General features: G+C 43.3%; 1 protein-coding gene across 1 annotated transcript in view; it reads left to right on the forward strand.

The window, feature by feature from the left end:
* GRHL2 (grainyhead like transcription factor 2) overlaps nt 1–19,247 on the forward strand; it is a 183,491-nt gene extending 164,244 nt beyond the window's left edge. The window contains exons 15-16 of the mRNA XM_004047391.5: nt 13,911–13,975; nt 16,035–19,247. Coding sequence (XP_004047439.1) covers nt 13,911–13,975; nt 16,035–16,149 — 180 coding nt within the window. The 3' untranslated portion in view covers nt 16,150–19,247. The remainder of the gene's footprint in view (nt 1–13,910; nt 13,976–16,034) is intronic.
* Nucleotides 19,248–21,567: the final 2,320 nt, after the last annotated feature.

Consider the following 21,567-nt stretch of genomic DNA (forward strand, 5'->3'; position numbering starts at 1 on the left):
ACAGCTGAGCTGGGCGAGTTACTCAACCTCTCTACACTCCAGTGTCATCACTTCTGAAATGAGAATAATAATATGAGATAATATTATGAGGATAATAAAATGGGATATAGGATTGTTGTGAGGATAAATGAGTGTGTATACATGATGCTTAAAGTAACACACAGAAATTATAAATTAATATATACTGGGTGTGTGTTCATGTGTCTGTGTGTGTGTCTGTTAGTGTATTTTATGTGTCTAACAGACACACACACACACACACACACACAGGCAATGACCATGAGTGCTATGAGGTGGAGAGAGAGATTGTGTTTCCCCTAAGGCGAAGAGGCTAGAGAAAGGGATAGGGATGTTCTCTCTCAATGAAGCTAGCTGATGTCTACAAAGAAAAAGGTTGCTCATGGCCTTAGTAGCACCCACTTTTTGTCCAACTGTGTCATTCATGTGTGGAGGCGATTCATGGATCATACCTGGTTCTCCTGAAATGTCAAACACGGCCACCTAGGCAGGATTTACAAGCAAGAGTCCACTGCTTTTTTGATGTATATCTTAAGCGCCCCCAGTGAATGAACAGCATATAACTCCACATAAAAATCATTAAACGTAATTGACTTCCAGAGCAGGCAGTTCTGTCGTATGCCTCTGGAGAAGGCTGGCTGAATTGGAATTGGTCTGTAACCTCTGCCTATCATGTACATGAGGTTTCTGGGCAAAGAGAACTTTCCACAAAATAAGTCCAAAAATTATAGATCATCAGACAACCAATAACATATTGATGAGATATCTCCAAGATCTAGAATCGTCCTGGGTGTCAAGGAAGCCTTCGGGGTTTTTACAAATATTGATAATGCACTTTTTATAAAATGCACTTTTTATAAAAATGCACGCTCAGTTGAGACAACTTGAAAAACACAAAGAAAAGGCCGGGCGTAGTGGCTCACGCCTGTAATCTCAGCACTCTGGGAGGCCGAGACGGGTGGATCACGAGGTCAGGAGATTGAGACCATCCTGGCTAACATGTTGAAACCCCGTCTCTACTAAAAATACAAAAAATTAGCAGGGTGTGGTGGCGGGGGCCTGTAGTCCCAGCTACTCGGGAGGCTGAGGCAGGAGAATGGTGTGAACCCAGGAGACGGAGCTTGCAGTGAGCGGAGATCCCGCCGCTGCACTCTAGCCTGGGCGACAGAGCGAAACAAAAAAAAAAAGACAGAAAAAGAAAAAAGGAAAAACACAAAGAAAAAAACCCAAGCACTCCAAATCACCCTGTTCCGACAGAACGATCATGTGCCACACGTTTTCCATTCATAGAAGGAAGGATTGTTGTGTGGGTGATCTCATCCAGCCCCTGGGCAGAAGGAATTTTCTGCCACCCCTGACAGATAGCCAGCTTCCTCTGCATGATGATATCCTGCCTGGTCTCACTTTCCAGGGTTCTGAATTTGGCAAAGCGCATCTCCCTGACGTGCATGCAGGCAGGGAACACTGTCCCAGGGTGGCACATTTGCAAGCTGCCTTTGATGCTGAGAGTTGCACTGAGAGCAGGACTTTGCCCTCCTGGAGGCAGAGGTTTCTGCCAGTTGCTTCTTTGTACAGTTGCTTCTTTGTACTGGATGGGGTCTGTGAGTCTTGCCCCCAAACCATCTCAACATATGCCCATTTTCTCTAGCAGTTGAGAATCTAAAGCCATCTGCCAGGTTGTTCCCTTTCAAATTCTGTCTCTGCCACTTATTAGCTGAGGGATCCTGGGTGAGTTACTTACTAACTGGAAGCCTCAGTTCTCTAATCTGAGAGACAGAGCTCACAAAAGCACTTATTCCATTGTCATGATGTGAGGACTAAGCAAGTGAATAGATGCAAAGCTCCACATGCCTGTGTGCTGGGGACCCAGTGACTCAATAAATGCTAGCTATGGCTGGTGCCGCTGCTACCCTAGATTTTATGCGCTTACCCAGTTCTGACTTACATCAGTTGATTTGTGAGCCGAGGTGTTCCCTTTCATGCTTTGGGGAGCTGGGAATCAAACCCCCAAAAAGAGAAAACTCAAGCATCAGATTCACTTTTCTTTAGGAACAGGGGGAGCTAACAGATATAAGCTGCTTGATGTTGAGTGGAAAAAAGTCCCTATTTTATTTTTCCATTTTATTTTAAAAAGAAGTTCCAAGTAACCCTAACCAAAGTTCAAAAAAAACCAACTCTTGAAGGGCAAGGAAGTCAGAATGGTAGTTAGGTACAAATAATGTAATCTACAGGACTTCGGAGTATGCAACAAGCTCTTATACACAGAAAAATGTTTATCGGGGTGCTTACCTTTTTGTGCCATGGATACCTTTGGCAGTCTGGTGAAATATGTGGACCCTTTACAGAATAATGTTTTTAGATGTATAAAATAAAATACATAGGATTATAAAGGAAACTGGTTATATTGATATTTATCATCAAAATAATAAAAAACCATGCTTATGATATAGGAAACATGTGCTCCTTATTCATGCATTAAATATGATCTATGGGTGAGGCTAATAAGTGTAATTTCAAAGTATGATGAATGAATGTCATCAGTATTTTGGAACATCTGCAGGATTCTAATATGACATGAAATGTCTGTGATTTCCATTGTTAAAAAAGACACAGGTACTGCTAATGTTACTTTATGTTCATACTTGAAGAAAATGCTACATTCCAGTTTGAGGTTAGTGAAAATAAAGATGAATGTTTTCCCCATCCAAGTTCATATATATACTGTTTGGGCATCTGTAGACCCCCAGGTTAAGATCAACCATGCTGAGGAAATGGCAGCTCTAGAAATGATGTGGTAGGAGGTTGTCCTTCAAGGATTTTTTCCAGTCACCAGCTCTGTTAACTGGGTCATTCTAGAATCCCAGGGAATGGGGAAGGTAGTGAGCTGACTCCTGAGAATTGGCTACGTCTGGGGTTCTTTTTCCTTCATCCCTTCAGCAAGTCTTCGCTCAGAGCCCTCTGGATGCAGAACCAGCTCCCCTTGGCAATTCCCTTTTAATTTGCATGTGCAAGTATGGCCACCAGGAGACATGACAAACAGTGCAGATGCCAGGCATGGGAGGAAGAGAGAAAGAAAGCATAAATTCTTCAAAACGGTGTTTTGGGGGAGGAGTGATGAAAGCTATGTCAACTGTACATTATTGAGTGTCTCGCCAGATTTGGAAACAGCATTAACAGCATTAAGATGTTCAAGGAAACTTTCTAGTGTTCATTTAGACAGATACAATATCTTCTCAAGGAGTCGCTAAAGGAATTTGATATTCTAAAGAGATGGTGAGCTGCTATACAGCCAGGGTTACGTAGAAGTATTTCAGAGGTTAAACATTTCTGGAAACTTTTTTTTTTACCTAGCCATCTACTAGATTTGTTCAATTCTTAAAAAGGTCTATTGAAATCTCTCACTATAATTGCATTGTTTCAAGGTTTTCAAGTGAATCTCCCACAATAATTGCATTTTCATTTTGCAATAGCAAAGCACTTAAGCAAAAATTATTACATCTGTAACAATTACCTATAATAATTTTTGCTTAAGTGCCATGTTATCAGATGCATAAAGTTTTATGATTGCTGTAGCTTCTCCATCAATAGTGCTTTTATCATTATATCATATATCATATCCATTCATATCCATATATCATATCATTATATCATATCCATTCTTAACTTCGTCAACCTTAAATTATACCTTGTCACTCCTCTTTTGCCTTGTTTGCCTTTGATTGGTATGGTCACCCATCAGTCATCCTTCACTCACCATATTGTCTTCAGTGCTTTTCTTTTTTTTTTTTTTTCAAGAGTTCTTTATTTTATTTTATTTTATTTTTTTAATTTACTTTTTTATTATACTTTAAGTTTTAGGGTACATGTGCACATTGTGCAGGTTAGTTACATATGTATACATGTGCCATGCTGGTGCGCTGCACCCACTAACTCGTCATCTAGCATGAGGTATATCTCCCAATGCTATCCCTCCCCCCTCCCCCACCCCACCGCAGTCCCCAGAGTGTGATATTCCCCTTCCTGTGTCCATGTGATCTCATTGTTCAATTCCCACCTATGAGTGAGAATATGCGGTGTTTGGTTTTTTGTTCTTGTAATAGTTTACTGAGAATGATGATTTCCAATTTCATCCATGTCCCTACGAAGGACATGAACTCATCATTTTTTATGGCTGCATAGTATTCCATGGTGTATATGTGCCACATTTTCTTAATCCAGTCTATCATTGTTGGACATTTGGATTGGTTCCAAGTCTTTGCTATTGTGAATAATGCTGCAGTAAACATACGTGTGCATGTGTCTTTATAGCAGCATGATTTATAGTCCTTTGGGTATATACCCAGTAATGGGATGGCTGGGTCAAATGGTATTTCTAGTTCTAGATCCCTGAGGAATCGCCACACTGACTTCCACAATGGTTGAGCTAGTTTACAGTCCCACCAACAGTGTAAAAGTGTTCCTATTTCTCCACATCCTCTCCAGCACCTGTTGTTTCCTGACTTCTTAATGATTGCCATTCTAACTGGTGTGAGATAGTATCTCATTGTAGTTTTGATTTGCATTTCTCTGATGGCCAGTGATGATAAGCATTTTTTCATGTGTTTTTTGGCTGCATAAATGTCTTCTTTTGAGAAGTGTCTGTTCCTGTCCTTTGTCCACTTTTTGATGGGGTTGTTTGTTTTTTTCTTGTAAATTTGTTTGAGTTCATTGTAGATTCTGGATATTAGCCCTTTGTCAGATGAGTAGGTTGCAAAAATTTTCTCCCATTTTGTAGGTTGCCTGTTCACTCTGATAGTAGTTTCTTTTGCTGTGCAGAAGCTCTTTACTTTAATTAGATCCCATTTGTCAATTTTGTCTTCTGTTGCCATTGCTTTTGGTGTTTTAGACATGAAGTCCTTGCCCATGCCTATGTCCTGAATGGTAATGCCTAGGTTTTCTTCTAGGGTTTTTATGGTTTGAGGTCTAACGTTTAAGTCCTTAATCCATCTTGAATTGATTTTTGTATAAGGTGTAAGGAAGGGATCCAGTTTCAGCTTTCTACATATGGCTAGCCAGTTTTCCCAGCACCACTTATTAAATAGGGAATCCTTTCCCCATTGCTTGTTTTTCTCAGGTTTGTCAAAGATCAGATAGTTGTAGATATGTGGCATTATTTGTGAGGGCTCTGTTCTGTTCCATTGATCTATATCTCTGTTTTGGTACCAGTACCATGCTGTTTTGGTTACTGTAGCCTTGTAGTATAGTTTGAAGTCAGGTAGTGATGCCTCCAGCTTTGTTCTTTTGGCTTAGGATTGACTTGGCGATGCGGGCTCTTTTTTGGTTCCATATGAACTTTAAAGTAGTTTTTTCCAATTCTGTGAAGAAAGTCATTGGTAGCTTGATGGGGATGGCATTGAATCTGTAAATTACCTTGGGCAGTATGGCCATTTTCACGATATTGATTCTTCCTACCCATGAGCATGGAATGTTCTTCCATTTGTTTGTATCCTCTTTTATTTCCTTGAGCAGTGGTTTGTAGTTCTCCTTGAAGAGGTCCTTCACATCCCTTGTAAGTTGGATTCCTAGGTATTTTATTCTCTTTGAAGCAATTGTGAATGGGAGTTCACTCATGATTTGGCTCTCTGTTTGTCTGTTGTTGGTGTATAAGAATGCTTGTGATTTTTGTACATTGATTTTGTATCCTGAGACTTTGCTGAAGTTGCTTATCGGCTTAAGGAGATTTTGGGCTGAGACAATGGGGTTTTCTAGATATACAATCATGTCATCTGCAAACAGGGACAATTTGACTTCCTCTTTTCCTAATTGAATACCCTTTATTTCCTTCTCTTGCCTAATTGCCCTGGCCAGAACTTCCAACACTATGTTGAATAGGAGTGGTGAGAGAGGGCATCCCTGTCTTGTGCCAGTTTTCAAAGGGGATGCTTCCAGTTTTTGCCCATTCAGTATGATATTGGCTGTGGGTTTGTCATAGATAGCTCTCATTATTTTGAAATACGTCCCATCAATGCCTAATTTATTGAGAGTTTTTAGCATGAAGGGTTGTTGAATTTTGTCAAAGGCTTTTTCTGCATCTATTGAGATAATCATGTGGTTTTTGTCTTTGGCTCTGTTTGTATGCTGGATTACATTTATTGATTTGCATATATTGAACCAGCCTTGCATCCCAGGGGTGAAGCCCACTTGATCATGGTGGATAAGCTTTTTGATGTGCTGCTGGATTCGTTTTGCCAGTATTTTATTGAGGATTTTTGCATCAATGTTCATCAAGGATATTGGTCTAAAATTCTCTTTTTTGGTTGTGTCTCTGCCTGGCTTTGGTATCAGAATGATGCTGGCCTCATAAAATGAATTAGGGAGGATTCCCTCTTTTTCTATTGATTGGAATAGTTTCAGAAGGAATGGTACCAGTTCCTCCTTGTACCTCTGGTAGAATTCGGCTGTGAATCCATCTGGTCCTGGACTCTTTTTGGTTGGTAAGCTATTGATTATTGCCACAATTTCAGCTCCTGTTATTGGTCTATTCAGAGATTCAACTTCTTCCTGGTTTAGTCTTGGGAGAGTGTATGTGTCCAGGAATTTATCCATTTCTTCTAGATTTTCCAGTTTATTTGCATAGAGATGTTTGTAGTATGCTCTGATGGTAGTTTGTATTTCTGTGGGATCGGTGGTGATATCCCCTTTATCATTTTTTATTGCGTCTATTTGCTTCTTCTCTTTTTTTTCTTTATTAGTCCTGCTAGCGGTCTATCAATTTTGTTGATCCTTTCAAAAAACAAGCTCCTGGATTCATTAATTTTTTGAAGGGTTTTTTGTGTCTCTATTTCCTTCAGTTCTGTTCTGATTTTAGTTATTTCTTGCCTTCTGCTAGCTTTTGAATGTGTTTGCTCTTGCTTTTCTAGTTCTTTTAATTGTGATGTTAGGGTGTCAATTTTGGATCTTTCCTGCTTTCTCTTGTGGGCATTTAGTGCTATAAATTTCCCTCTACACACTGCTTTGAATGCGTCCCGGAGATTCTGGTATGTTGTGTCTTTGTTCTCGTTGGTTTCAAAGAACATCTTTATTTCTGCCTTCATTTCGTTATGTACCCAGTAGTCATTCAGGAGCAGGTTGTTCAGTTTCCATGTAGTTGAGCGGTTTTGAGTGAGATTCTTAATCCTGAGTTCTAGTTTGATTGCACTGTGGTCTGAGAGACAGTTTGTTATAATTTCTGATCTTTTACATTTGCTGAGGAGTGCTTTACTTCCAAGTATGTGGTCAATTTTGGAATAGGTGTGGTGTGGTGCTGAAAAAAATGTATATTCTGTTGATTTGGGGTGGAGGGTTCTGTAGATGTCTATTAGGTCCGCTTGGTGCAGAGCTGAGTTCAATTCCTGGGTATCCTTGTTGACTTTCTGTCTCATTGATCTGTCTAATGTTGACAGTGGGGTGTTAAAGTCTCCCATTATTAATGTGTGGGAGTCTAAGTCTCTTTGTAGGTCACTAAGCACTTGCTTTATGAATCTGGGTGCTCCTGTATTGGGTGCATATATATTTAGGATAGTTAGCTCTTCTTGTTGAATTGCTCCCTTTACCATTATGTAATATCCTTCTTTGTCTCTTTTGATCTTTGTTGATTTAAAGTCTGTTTTATCAGACACTAGGATTGCAACCCCTGCCTTTTTTTGTTTTCCATTTGCTTGGTAGATCTTCCTCCATCCTTTTATTTTGAGCCTATGTGTGTCTCTGCACATGAGATGGGTTTCCTGAATACAGCACACTGATGGGTCTTGACTCTATCCAATTTGCCAGTCTGTGTCTTTTAATTGGAGCATTTAGTCCATTTACATTTAAAGTTAATATTGTTATGTGTGAATTTGATCCTGTCATTATGATGTTAGCTGGTTATTTTGCTCGTTAGTTGATGCAGTTTCTTCCTAGTCTTGATGGTCTTTACATTTTGGCATGTTTTTGCAATGGCTGGTACCGGTTGTTCCTTTCCATGTTTAGTGCTTCCTTCAGGAGCTCTTGTAAGGCAGGCCTGGTGGTGACAAAATCTCTCAGCATTTGCTTGTCTGTAAAGTATTTTATTTCTCCTTCACTTATGAAGCTTAGTTTGGCTGGATATGAAATTCTGGGTTGAAAATTCTTTTCTTTAAGAATGTTGAATATTGGCCCCCACTCTCTTCTGGCTTGTAGGGTTTCTGCCGAGAGATCCGCTGTTAGTCTGATGGGCTTCCCTTTGAGGGTAACCGGACCTTTCTCTCTGGCTGCCCTTAACATTTTTTCCTTCATTTCGACTTTGGTGAATCTGAGAATTATGTGTGTTGGAGTTGCTCTTCTCGAGGAGTATCTTTGTGGCGTTCTCTGTATTTCCTGAATCTGAACGTTGGCCTGCCTTGCTAGATTGGGGAAGTTCTCCTGGATAATATCCTGCGGAGTGTTTTCCAACTTGGTTCCATTCTCCCCATCACTTTCAGGTACACCAATCAGACGTAGATTTGGTCTTTTCACATAGTCCCATATTTCTTGGAGGCTTTGCTCATTTCTTTTTATTCTTTTTTCTCTAAACTTCCCTTCTCACTTCATTTCATTCATTTCATCTTCCATCACTGATACCCTTTCTTCCAGTTGATCGCATCGGCTCCTGAGGCTTCTGCATTCTTCACGTAGTTCTTGAGCCTTGGTTTTCAGCTCCATCAGCTCCTTTAAGCACTTCTCTGTATTGGTTATTCTAGTAATACATTCTTCTAAATTTTTTTCAAAGTTTTCAACTTCTTTGCCTTTGGTTTGAATGTCCTCCCGTAGCTCAGAGTAATTTGATAGTCTGAAGTCTTCTTCTCTCAGCTCGTCAAAGTCATTCTCCATCCAGCTTTGTTCAGTTGCTGGTGAGGAACTGCGTTCCTTTGGAGGAGGAGAGGCGCTCTGCTTTTTAGAGTTTCCAGTTTTTCTGTTCTGTTTTTTCCCCATCTTTGTGGTTTTATCTACTTTTGGTGTTTGATGATGGTGATGTACAGATGGGTTTTTGGTGTGGATGTCCCTTCTGTTTGTTAGTTTTCCTTCTAACAGAGAGGACCCTCAGCTGCAGGTCTGTTGGAATACCCTGCCCTGTGAGGTGTCAGTGTGCCCCTGCTGGGGGGTGCCTCCCAGTTAGGCTGTTCTGGGTTCAGGGGTCAGGGACCCACTTGAGGAGGCAGTCTGCCCGTTCTCAGATCTCCAGCTGTGTGCTGGGAGAACCACTGCTCTCTTCAAAGCTGTCAGACAGGGACATTTAAGTCTGCAGAGGTTACTGCTCTCTTTTTGTTTGTCTGTGCCCTGCCCCCAGAGGTGGAACCTACAGAGGCAGGCAGGCCTCCTTGAGCTGTGGTGGGCTCCACCCAGTTCGAGCTTCCTGGCTGCTTTTTTTACCTAATCAAGCCAGGGCAATGGCGGGCGCCCCTCCCCCAGCCTCGCTGCTGCCTTGCAGTTTGATCTCAGACTGCTGTGCTAGGAATCAGCGAGACTCCGTGGGCGTAGGACCCTCCGAGCCAGGTGCGGGATATAATCTTGTGGTGCGCCGTTTTTTAAGCCTGTCGGAAAAGCGCAGTATTCGGGTGGGAGTGACCCGATTTTCCAGGTGCCGTCAGTCACCCCTTTTTTTGACTCGGAAAGGGAACTCCCTGACCCCTTGCGCTTCCCAAGTGAGGCAATGCCTCGCCCTGCTTCAGCTCACGCATGGTGCGCGCACCCACTGACCTGCGCCCACTGTCTGGCACTCCCTAGTGAGATGAACCCGGTACCTCAGATGGAAATGCAGAAATCACCCGTCTTCTGCGTCGCTCACGCTGGGAGCTGTAGACTGGAGCTGTTCCTATTCAGCCATCTTTGATTTAGAGTTCTTGTTACTGAGCCAGTGCTTTTCTTTTAAACACCATATAGCTGGGCTTCTTTCTTTATCTTTCTCTTTATTTATTTATTTTCTTTTATACTCACTGGGACACTCTGGCTTTTGCTGGAAGAATGAAGTTTATTCTCATTTGGTGTAATAACTGATACACTTGATCGTATTTCTTCCATCTTTTTGTTTATTATTTATTTCATTTTGTGGCTTCTTTCTCTTTAGTTTTGCAGTCAGATTCTAAGGTGTTGTATTTCAACTTTTAAATTTGAAAATTATTATTTACGTTTCCTAAATTTCCGAAATTCCTGAAGTAATTCTTCACTACTATTTGAAAATAAACTTCCAACTATTTTCTCCACCAGTGCCTTCCAGCTACGCTCCTCCCCCTGTGAGATGAGACTTCAGAGCTGTATTTTCTCCCTTGCCTTCCCTCCTCTCACTAAAATTAGCCAGTTGAAATGCCTACCCTCTCCCCGTCAACTTCCAACTTCCAGATTTTGCAAAAATAGTTTAATGCTTTATTTCTAGAAAATGATTAGATTTTTCTTTGTCCTTTTTACTTCAAGAATATTTAGCACATACATTTCACATTTGCAGTCCACATAACCCTATGTGCCAAGCTTGTCCAACCCACGGCCTGCAAGCTGCATGTGGGCCAAGATAGCTTTGAATATGGCCCAACACAAATTCGTAAACTTTCTTAAAACATTATGAATATTTTTTTGCAATTTTTTTTAAGTCCATCAGCTATCATTAGTGTTAGTGTGTTTTATGTGTGGCCCAAGACAATTCTTCTTTCAGTGTGGCCCAGAGAAGCCAAAAGATTGGACACCTCTGCTATATATACTCAAGTTTACAGCATGACACTGGTGGCTTTTTTTCCTTTCCCTTTTCTCTAGTTTGATGTCTCCATTTGGATGCATTTGCTATTTGGATGGAGCTCTTTTGTGAATCTAGTGGTCCCTTGAGGTCCTGGGGAGGACTAGTTCCAGGACACCTCCCCCAAACTCAAATCCACAGATGCTCAAGTCCCTCATGTAAAATGGCATAGATATTTGCCTGTAACACACACACATCCTCCCATGTACTTTAAATAATCTCTAGATTACTTATAATACGTAATACATTGTAAAGGCCATGCAAATAATTGTTATACTGTATTGTTTTGATTCATATTACTTTTTGCCATTGTACTTTTATTTTTCATTTTTTCTAATATTTTCAATCCATGGCTGATTGAATCCAAGAATGCAGAACCTGGAGATACTGAGGGCCGACTGTATTTTTTCAAATGAGATATTTGGGTGAAACACACTGCTCTTTCACCCTGATAAGTGAGAGATAGCTTGTTGGTGTATGGGATTTATGGAGTGAAATACTTTTTTCCTGTAGTCTGTAAGAGTTCCTGTCCACTGTCATTTGGTTTCTAGTGTTGAGATGAGAAGACTGAAGCCAGGCTTATCTTTTTTGGGAGTAACTTGCTATTTCTGTCCGGGAAGTTCCAGGATGTTTTCAAGTCTTTCTTCTTTTCCGTCATGATTTCCATTTATGCTCTATCCTTTTGCTTTGCACTTTGAAATTGTTTTTGACTTGATATTTTCTGACACTATTGAGATTGCTAAATTGACCACCTATCCTTTCATTTGCTCAACTTCAAAAAATGTTTAGATCAATAATCATATTTGTATATCAGAATTTTGCATGCGTGTGCTCCACAAGTGTTCTGTTTTTCTTGTTTTAAGTGCTCTTTTATGTTCTGTTCAAATTGATGCCTCCAACAGAAGTTCTGCCAATTTTCTTTGCAGTCCAAAGGCCCCCACTGGATGTGTTGTTTTTCATCCTTGGCTCGTTTGGCTCAGGTATGGCTGTGAGGTAATCTCATCAGTGATGGATTAGTGATGTCTGTCAGGCCTGCTACTCGGTCCCAGTCTCCTTCTGCTCTCCCAGCTCTCTGCTCACCTGTTCCATGCCTTTGTGCCTTATTAGGGGATGGGGAGTTCTTCCTGTGGGGTGAGATAGATGGAAGGGTGGGAATCTGTGAGTCTCTGTAGAGTGAACTCTTCTCAGGATCCAAAGCTCCTCCAGCTCTGCTCTAGACCTCTTCAGCCTCTCTTTCCAGCCTCTGCTAGACCTTCCAATAATCCACATTTCAAACTTCACCTTTCTCAGCTGCCTGTGAGCCCCACCAGCTGCTGGGCTCAGAAGGGGCAGACAGAGTTGATTTGGGAGTAGAGAGGGTATGAAAGACATTTAGGGCAGGGCTTTCCCGAATCCATCTGTAAACTGTTACTACTTTATATTTATAAAAGTGAAACACAATAATTGTAAAAATAAATAGAACAGAATTTTTCAAAATAAAAAGTCAAAGGATCTCCTTGTTTCTGTCCATTCTTCAGTGGTAGTCCCTGCTAATATGTTGGTGGGTCCTTCAAATATTCTCTATGTACTTACATTATATATATATATATATATATATATATATATTTAAAAATACAAGTGGGATCACACCATAAACACAATTTTGCAACTTGGTATTTTCTCCTTAATCTGTTAAGAATATTTTTGTTAATGTGAATTCATGTAGGCTTTCCACATTTCTTTTGATGATTGCATGATTTTTAAGTGTGAATTATTAAAATGTGTTTAACGGATGTTTGTTATATGCAGTTTTCTCTATCCGAAACAGTGATGCTTTGAAAATCTTTGTGTACATCTGAATGTATTTCTGTAGACCTGATTACTAGATATGGAATATGTGGGTCAAAGGATATATGCATTTAAAATTTTAATAGCTTCTGCCAAATTTCTTTCCAAGAGGTTGAGCATGTTATTCTTGCATCTGAGAGTAACAATATGGAATGTGAGAACTGCTGTTTCTCATACTCTGGCTGATGCTGTATTATCAAGTTTTAGTTTTTTGTTAGTTTGAAAAATAGGCCGGGTGTGGTGGCTCACGCCTGTAATCCCAGGACTTTGGGAGGCCGAGCTGGGTAGATCACGAGGTCAGGAGTTCGAGACCAGCCTGGCCAACATGATGAAACCCCATCTCTACTAAAAATACAAAAATTAGCCGGGTGTGGTGGCACTCACCTGTAGTCCCAGCTACTCAGGAGGCTGAGGCAGGAGAATCACTTGAACCTGGGAGGCAGAGGTTGCAGGGAGCCGAGATCACACCACTGCACTCCAGCCTGGGAACCAGAGCAAGATTCCATCTCAAAAAATAAATAAATAAAAATAAAAGTCGTATCCTACTTTGCTTTAATTTGAAAATTTTAAATTATGACTGTGTGGTGCATTTTTTTATATGCTCATTGTCCAATTATTTTTCTTCCGTGAATTGCTTCTTCAGGATTTTTCTTCCTTTGCCCATTGAATTGCTGATCTTTTTCTTGATTTGCAGGAGTTCTTTTTAACTTAAGGAAGTTAGTTCCATGTCTGTCATTTCTGTTGCAAAAATGTTTCCCAGTGTATTTTTTGTCTTCAGCATTTTAGTTTTTTTTTTCTGTACTGCATTTTTAAAGTTGTGTTTTTACTAACCTTTTGACCTTTTTCTTTAGGTTTCATGTCTTGTTTAGAAAGATCTTCCTTACTTTAAGATGACAGCTATCCAAAAAATTAACTCATGGTTTCTTCCTCTACTTTTATGGTTTCATCTTTCACATGTAAATCTTTGATCTGTATCAAATGTATTTTGGTGTAAGGAGTGGAGAAGGGATCCAATATAACTTGTTAAATTTTTTTCTAGATGGCTACTATTTCATCCAACATCATAGTTACAGTCCATCTTTTTCTGACTGACCTGGAACGCCACTTTCATCATAGATTGAATTCCCATGAGGCTGGGTTTTTTGTTGAATGATTTAAAGTCTATCCAAAGGGAGAGGCTCATAAATGAGTGTTTTGAGAGTTCGACTCATGAGTGAAGAGCACTCTATCCCTGGGAAAATGTCCAAGGGAGTGAAATTGGAACTTTCCCCCTTGCTTCCAGTTGGGCGTCCTTCTGTGCTCATCTGCCTTCTTGTTATTGGTATTACAGATATCTGAGAAATATGGGCTGCCCGTGGAGAAGATAGCAAAGCTTTACAAGAAAAGCAAAAAAGGGTAAGAAAGAAACTGAACTTAAATTGACTTTCAAATCAGATAAGTCCACATGATGCCTTAAAAATAAAATTATGCCTGTCTTTTGTTAGGTCTGTTGCCCACTTTTCATAAAAATTGTGTCCTTCTTCCAGAGAATTGCAGAGGAGATTGCATTTGGAAGATCTTTAGGAGAGAGGGAGGGAGGGAGGCAGTGCATTGGCACTATGTCAACTGAGATGCCTATTTCAATGACAAGACAAGCAGGAAGACCGCAGAGGTCTGGAGGTGCTGTGGACACTGGGGAGAATGGCAAAGTCACCTTTCTGCAGGGAGTGGAGTTTATAGGGAATCACGTATGGCCCTTGGGGTTGGTTTCTGGGTGGCATACTAGGAACAAAAAATGGTTTGGAACATAGGGGATTCCTCTAAGGTAATTATCAAGAAAATGTTCTCAAATGATCATTGGACCTGTGTGTTCTCATTGTTAAGAACAGCAGGTCATATTTACTGGGTGTTCAGTAGGTTTGGGGTCCCTTCCTAAGTACTTTACATGTATTCCTCTATTTAGTTCTCACCACTTTATGAGGTGGAATCTCTTATCTCTGATTTATTGATGAAGAAAGCAAGCCAGAGGGGGCTTAAGCATGTCGCCCAAGGTCTCATGTTCAGTAGGTAGAGGACAGATTTGAACCCATCTGTGTCCTTAAAGCTCAAGTGCTTAGCTTCCACGTTCTGCCGTCTGACTTTCTGTGTGGGCTTCCTATGTGTGACGGTCGAAGAGTAGGGGCCACAGGAGCTAGTGGAAGTGCCAGGAGAGGGTATCTGTTGACTCAGCTTCTGGGGTATTTTCCTACAAAAGGCAGAAGATGAGTCAACTCTTCTCCGGATCACTTTCATAAAGGAAATTGGATTATCTGGGAAGCTCAGGCTTTCTGAGTGATGAGTCCTGTTGGTTGATTGGAGGATCTGACAGGAAACCCTTTCCACCTGAGCTCTTGTTGGCAGATTCACTAAAATGCACGTTATACTTCTTGCCGAGGTCAATGTAGTAGGCTGGGTGTATTACTGACAGTGAGATTTGAGTCGTGTCTCACAGTCTTATTGCGGAGCAGAAATCCTCAGTGCAGAGGTACATGCTGATGATAACATTTTGCTTTCATCAAGCTCTGTATCAGGTGTTGTGCTAAATGTTTATCATAAAAACAATCCGTTAAAGCTAAGTGACTGTTCTTATTTTTACAGGAGGATAAACTGAGGCTCTGAAAGGCTAAACAGCTTGCCTGCTGACACATAACTGTAAAATGATAGTCAGTGGTTCATTCTCAAACCAGCATCTGTCTGACTTCAAATCATGAAATTGGCTTAAGGAAATTATGGAAGTCTCTGGAAGCTGTTGGCTTTCTTAAAACTCTACCAGGGATAGTTAGCCACAGGAGTAGGTCACAGGTGGTAAAGTACGAGTGTCAGAATGAGGTAAAGCTAATTTCAAAATCAAGCTCAGCCATGTGCTAACTGAATGAACTTGGGGAAACAATTTAACCTTGTTGAGGTCAGTTTTCTCATTTGCAAAAAGGCGATGACACCTACCTTCACAGTTGCTGTGAGAACTAAATACAAGGTCATATTACATGCTCAAAAAAGGGTAGCTGCAATTCTTGCTTGTTTTCCTCTTCCTCCTAAGAGCAGAGGCAATGCATTTTTAAAAATGCATTTTCAAGGGCAACATGGTTTACTGAAAAGAGTTAGAGAGCCTAATGATTTAGGTTCTGGCCCTGGTAATCAGTAACTGGGATTCTGGGCTTTCTAACTTCCCTGGGCCTCAGTTTACTCATCTATAATGCAAGCTGTTTGGGTTGAATGTTAGTTCTGAGAAATTGAGGCTTTGCTTTCCTCAAACTAGTTTTTGGGGAAAGAAAACAGAATGAGGGTCTTTCCCTGCCTTGTGTCCTCTCTCCTCCACTCCTCCCAGCCTCCACCACAAAAGAATGGCTACGAGAACCCCCAGCCTGGAGCTCCCCTTGCCCTGGGCACATTGTTCACGGCGTCTTTGTTTTTCATATCCCTCCCCCCTCCATGGCAGCATCTTGGTGAACATGGATGACAATATCATCGAGCACTACTCAAACGAGGACACCTTCATCCTCAACATGGAGAGCATGGTGGAGGGCTTCAAGGTCACGCTCATGGAAATCTAGCCCTGGGTTTGTCATCCACTTTGGCTGGAGCTCTCAGTGCGTTCCTCCCTGAGAGAGACAGAAGCCCCAGCCCCAGAACCTGGAGACCCATCTCCCCTATCTCACAACTGCTGTTACAAGACTGTGCTGGGGAGTGGGGCAAGGGACAGGCCCCACTGTCGGTGTGCTTGGCCCATCCACTGGCACCTACCACGGAGCTGAAGCCTGAGCCCCTCAGGAAGGTGCCTTAGGCCTGTTGGATTCCTATTTATTGCCCACCTTTTCCTGGAGCCCGGGTCCAGGCCCGCCAGGACTCTGCAGGTCACTGCTAGCTCCAGATGAGACCGTCCAGCGTTCCCCCTTCAAGAGAAACACTCATCCTGAACAGCCTAAAAAAATTCCCATCCCTTCTTTCTCAACCCTCCACATCTCCCGAGTGGCTGGACAAAATGAGCTACTTCTGGGGTGCAGTAGTTATAGGTGGGGCAAGAGGTGGATGCCCACTTTCTGGTCAAACACCTTTAGGTTGCTCTGGGGAAGGCTGTCCTGCTAAATACCTCTCTCCAGGGTTCCCAGCAAGTGGCCACCAGGCCTTGTACAGGAAGACATTCAGTCACCGTGTAATTAGTAACACAGAAAGTCTGCCTGTCTGCATTGTACATAGTGTTTATAATATTGTAATAATATATTTTACCTGTGGTATGTGGGCATGTTTACTGCCACTGGCCTAGAGGAGACACAGACCTGGAGACCGTTTTAACGGGGGTTTTTGCCTCTGTGCCTGTTCAGGAGACTTGCAGGGCTAGGGGGAGGGCCTTTGGGATGTTAAGGTGACTGCAGCTGATGCCAAGATGGACTCTGCAATGGGCATACCTGGGGGCTTGTTCCCTGTCCCCAAAGGAAGCCCCCTCTCCTTCTCCATGGGCATGACTCTCCTTCGAGGCCACCACGTTTATCTCACAATGATGTGTTTTGCTTGACTTTCCCTTTGTGCTGTCTCGTGGGAAAGGTCATTCTGTCTGAGACCCCAGCTCCTTCTCCAGCTTTGGCTGCGGGCATGGCCTGAGCTTTCTGGAGAGCCTCTGCAGGGGGTTTGCCATCAGGGCCCTGTGGCTGGGTCTGCTGCAGAGCTCCTTGGCTATCATGAGAATCCTGGACACTGTACTGTGCCTCCCAGTTTACAAACACGCCCTTCATCTCAAGTGGCCCTTTAAAAGGCCTGCTGCCATGTGAGAGCTGTGAACAGCTCAGCTCTGAGTCGGCAGGCTGGAGCTTCCTCCTGGGCCACCAGATGGAAAGGGGGTATTGTTTGCCTCACTCCTGGGTGCTGGGTTTTAAGGAAGTGAGTGAGAAAGAATGTGCCAAGATACCTGGCTCCCGTGAAACCAGCCTCAGGAGGGAAACTGGGAGAGAGAAGCTGTGGTCTCCTGCTACATGCCCTGGGAGCTGGAAGAGAAAAACAAACACTCCCCTAAACAATCACAAAATGATGAACCATCATGGGCCACTGTTCTCTTTGAGGGGACAGGTTTAGGGGTTTGCGTTCGCCCTTGTGGGCTGAAGCACTAGCTTTTTGGTAGCTAGACACATCCTGCACCCGAGGCCCTGGGTCTAGGACAGGTTCTCTACAAAGGCCCAGATTTGTTTGTAAAGCACTTTGACTCTTACCTGGAGGCCCGCTCTCTAAGGGCTTCCTGCGCTCCCACCTCATCTGTCCCTGAGATGCAGAGCAGGATGGAGGGGCTGCTTCTAGCTCAGCTGTTTCTCCTTGAGGTTGCAGAGGAATTGAATGGGACAGAGAGCAGGTGCTGTGGCCAAGAAGATCTCCAAGCGGCAGTGACGGGGCACCTTGCTGTGTGTCCTCTGGGCATGTTAACCCTTCTGTGGGGCCAAAGGTTTGCATCGTGGATCCAGCTGTGCTCCAGTCTGTCCCCTCCTCCTCCACTCTGACTGCCACGCCCCGGACCAGCAGCTTGGGGACCCTCCAGGATACTAATGGGGCTCTGTTCTGAGATGGACAAATTCAGTGTTGGAAATACATGTTGTACTATGCACTTCCCATGCTCCTAGGGTTAGGAATAGTTTCAAACATGATTGGCAGACATAACAACGGCAAATACTCGGACTGGGGCATAGGACTCCAGAGTAGGAAAAAGACAAAGATTTGGCAGCCTGACACAGGCAACCTACCCCTCTCTCTCCAGCCTCTTTATGAAACTGTTTGCCAGTCCTGCCCTAAGGCAGAAGATGAATTGAAGATGCTGTGCATGTTTCCTAAGTCCTTGAGCAATCATGGTGGTGACAATTGCCACAACAAGGGATATGAGGCCAGTGCCACCAGAGGGTGGTGCCAAGTGCCACATCCCTTCCGATCCATTCCCCTCTGCATCCTCGGAGCACCCCAGTTTGTCTTTGATGTGTCCGCTGTGTATGTTTATTAGCTGAACTTTGATGCGCAAAATTTCCTGAGCAAAACACTCCAAAGAGATGATAGGAAAACTTGCCGCCACCTCTTTTTTGTCCCTTAAATTAATCAAACTCAAATAAGCTTAAAAAAATCCATGGAAGATCACGGACATGTGAAATGAGCATTTTTCTTTACTTTCTTTTTTTTTTTTTTTAAACAAAGTCTGAACTGAACAGAACAAGAGTTTTTCCTCATACATCTCCAAATTGTTTAAACTTTATGAGTGTTTAGAAGTTGGGACCAACAGAAAAATGCAGTCAGATGTCATCTTGGAATTGGTTTCTAAAAGAGTAAGGCATGTCCCTGCCCAGAAACTTAGGAAGCATGAAATAAATCAAATGTTTATTTTCCTTCTTATTTAAAATCATGAAAATGCAACAGAAATAGAGGGTTTGTGCCAAATGCTATGAACGGCCCTTTCTTAAAGACAAGCAAGGGAGATTGATATATGTACAATTTGCTCTGTTTTAAAAAAAAAAGGTAAATGTAACTTAATAGTTTTGTAAATGGGAGAGGGGGAATCTATAAACTATAAATACAGTTATTTTATTTTTTGTACATTTTTAAGGAGAAAAAAATAAATATTCATAACATAAAACAACAGTGTCTGGTGCTTTCTGTGCAGCCAGTGTTGTTGGGGATTTTTACCTTGTTGGAGAGAGGTTTCCATGTGACGTGGGAAAATTCTAGCTGCCCACCCTGCCTTCAGGTCCTGGGCTTCAACAGAGCAGGGATTTCCTGGTAAAGTTACTTTGCTGTGCTTCACCCCAGTGTTAAATGTGAAGAGGGCTGAAGAACTTCCAGGCCTTCTGTGTGACCACGGCAGGCTCCCCAGGGTGGTTATTCTTGGCCAGTCCCTTTGGGCAGGGAGTTGGTTCTGTTCACTTGCTTCTGCCCATCCTCACTCCCAGGCACACTCGCTCACCCTTGAATTCCCACAAAAGCTTTCTGCTTCCTTAGTTCACCTGCACCAACCTCCGCATGGAGGCTGAAACCATGTGGCTCTAACTCCAGTTTTCTCACAATCTCTTGCCCTGGAACCCACAGGCTCCCTGAGATCTGTTGGCTCGAATGTGAACACCTGGATGCACTATCCCAGTATCTGCTGGGGTTTCCTTGGTGGGTACCACTCTGTGGAGCCACCCACACTCCTTTAACCGCTGTCCATGATTGATTGATTATCTCCCAAGAGCAGCTCTGTTCCAAACAAGTAGCATTTCTACATTCTTCTACATCTTCCCATCTCTCTGTCTATATATGACCACAGCTTTCAAATCTTGGCTAAACATTTGCCTTCAGGAAGCCTCCCTTGACCAACTTCAACCCCAGCAGCATCTCCAGCAGCCTCTGTGCCTAGACCAGGGACTGGGAAGTGAGGGCCTGGAGGAAGCGCTCATTGCAGAGTCTTCTGGAGAGATCCTGGGGTTAGAAATGGGCTCCAAGGCTTGTTGTCATGACTGTGTTCCACAGCCTCATTAGGAGGTCTTGGTGCTCTCCCCAGCTGTCCAAGTAGGACCAGCTGAGGATACGAGCTGGTCTCCACATCTCCCGAGGCAGCCTCCCCCTTGGCCTGTGGCAGCCACGGTCCTGCTGTTAGGTGCTCGCCATGTGTGCCACCCAGTTCCCTGGAATGAGACGCTGGTTGGATAGGCGATGACGGTTGTCAGTGTCGTGAAGTACAGTACCAGCTCTTGTCTCCCACTCTCTACACTGATTCAGTTCAATTACTCTGGACCTGATGTTTTGCCGTGTGCTGGAGAGAGAGGCAAGTTAGACACAGTCTGCCCTCATAGGAGGTGGGGTGCAAAGGGATAGTGATCTGGAAACTTGGGAATGGATTTTGGGGACTCAGGAATTCTATAGTGGGGCCTCTGATCAGCCAGAAGCAGCAAGAAAGAGGAAGAGGATGGTGAAAAGGCACCAAGGGGGGTGGAGCCAAGATGGCCGAATAGGAACAGCTCTGGTCTACAGCTCCCAGCGTGAGCAATGCAGAAGACGGTTGATTTCTGCATTTCCATCAGCGGTACCGGGTTCATCTCACTAGGGAGTGCCAGACAGTGGGTGCAGGACAGTAGGTGCAGCACACCCTGTGCGAGCCAAAGCTGGGCGAGGCATTGCCTCACTTGGGAAGCGCAAGGGGTCAGGGAGTTCCCTTTCCTAGTCAAAGAAAGGGATGACAGATGGCACCTGGAAAATCCCAACCTAATACTGTACTTTTCCAACAGGCTTAAAAAATGGCACACCAGGAGATTATATCCCGCACATGGCTGGGAGGGTCCTACGCCCATGGAGTCTCGCTGATTGCTAGCACAGCAGTCTGAGATCAAACTGCAAGGTGGCAGCGAGGCTGGGGGAGGGGCGCCTGCCATTGCCCAGGCTTGATTAGACAAACAAAGCAGCCGGGAAGCTCGAACTGGGTGGAGCCTACCACAGCTCAAGGAGGCCTGCCTGCCTGGCTCTGTAGGCTCCACCTCTGGGGACACAGCACAGACAAACAAAAAGACAGCAGTAACCTCTGCAGACTTAAATGTCCCTGTCTGACAGCTTTGAAGAGAGTAGTGGTTCTCCCAGCACGCAGCTGGAGATCTGAGAACGGGCAGACTGCCTCCTCAAGCAGGTTCTTGACCCCCAAGCAGCCTAACTGGGAGGCACCCCCCAGTAGGGGCAGACTGACACCTCACACGGCCGGGTACTCCTCTGAGACAAAACTTTCAGAGGAACAATCAGGCAGCAGCATTTGGGGTTCACCAAGATCTGCTGTTCTACAGCCACCGCTGTTCTGCAGCCACCGCTGCTGATACCCAGGCAAACAGGGTCTGGAGTGGACTTCTAGCAAACTACAACAGACCTGCAGCTGAGGGTCCTATCTGTTAGAAGGAAAACTAACAAACAGAAAGGACATCCACACCAAAAACCCTTCTGTACGTCACCATCATCAAAGACCAAAAGTAGATAAAGCCACAAAGATGCGG

Source organism: Gorilla gorilla, chromosome 7 (assembly GCF_029281585.2).
Source record: "Gorilla gorilla gorilla isolate KB3781 chromosome 7, NHGRI_mGorGor1-v2.1_pri, whole genome shotgun sequence".
NCBI lineage: Eukaryota > Metazoa > Chordata > Mammalia > Primates > Hominidae > Gorilla > Gorilla gorilla.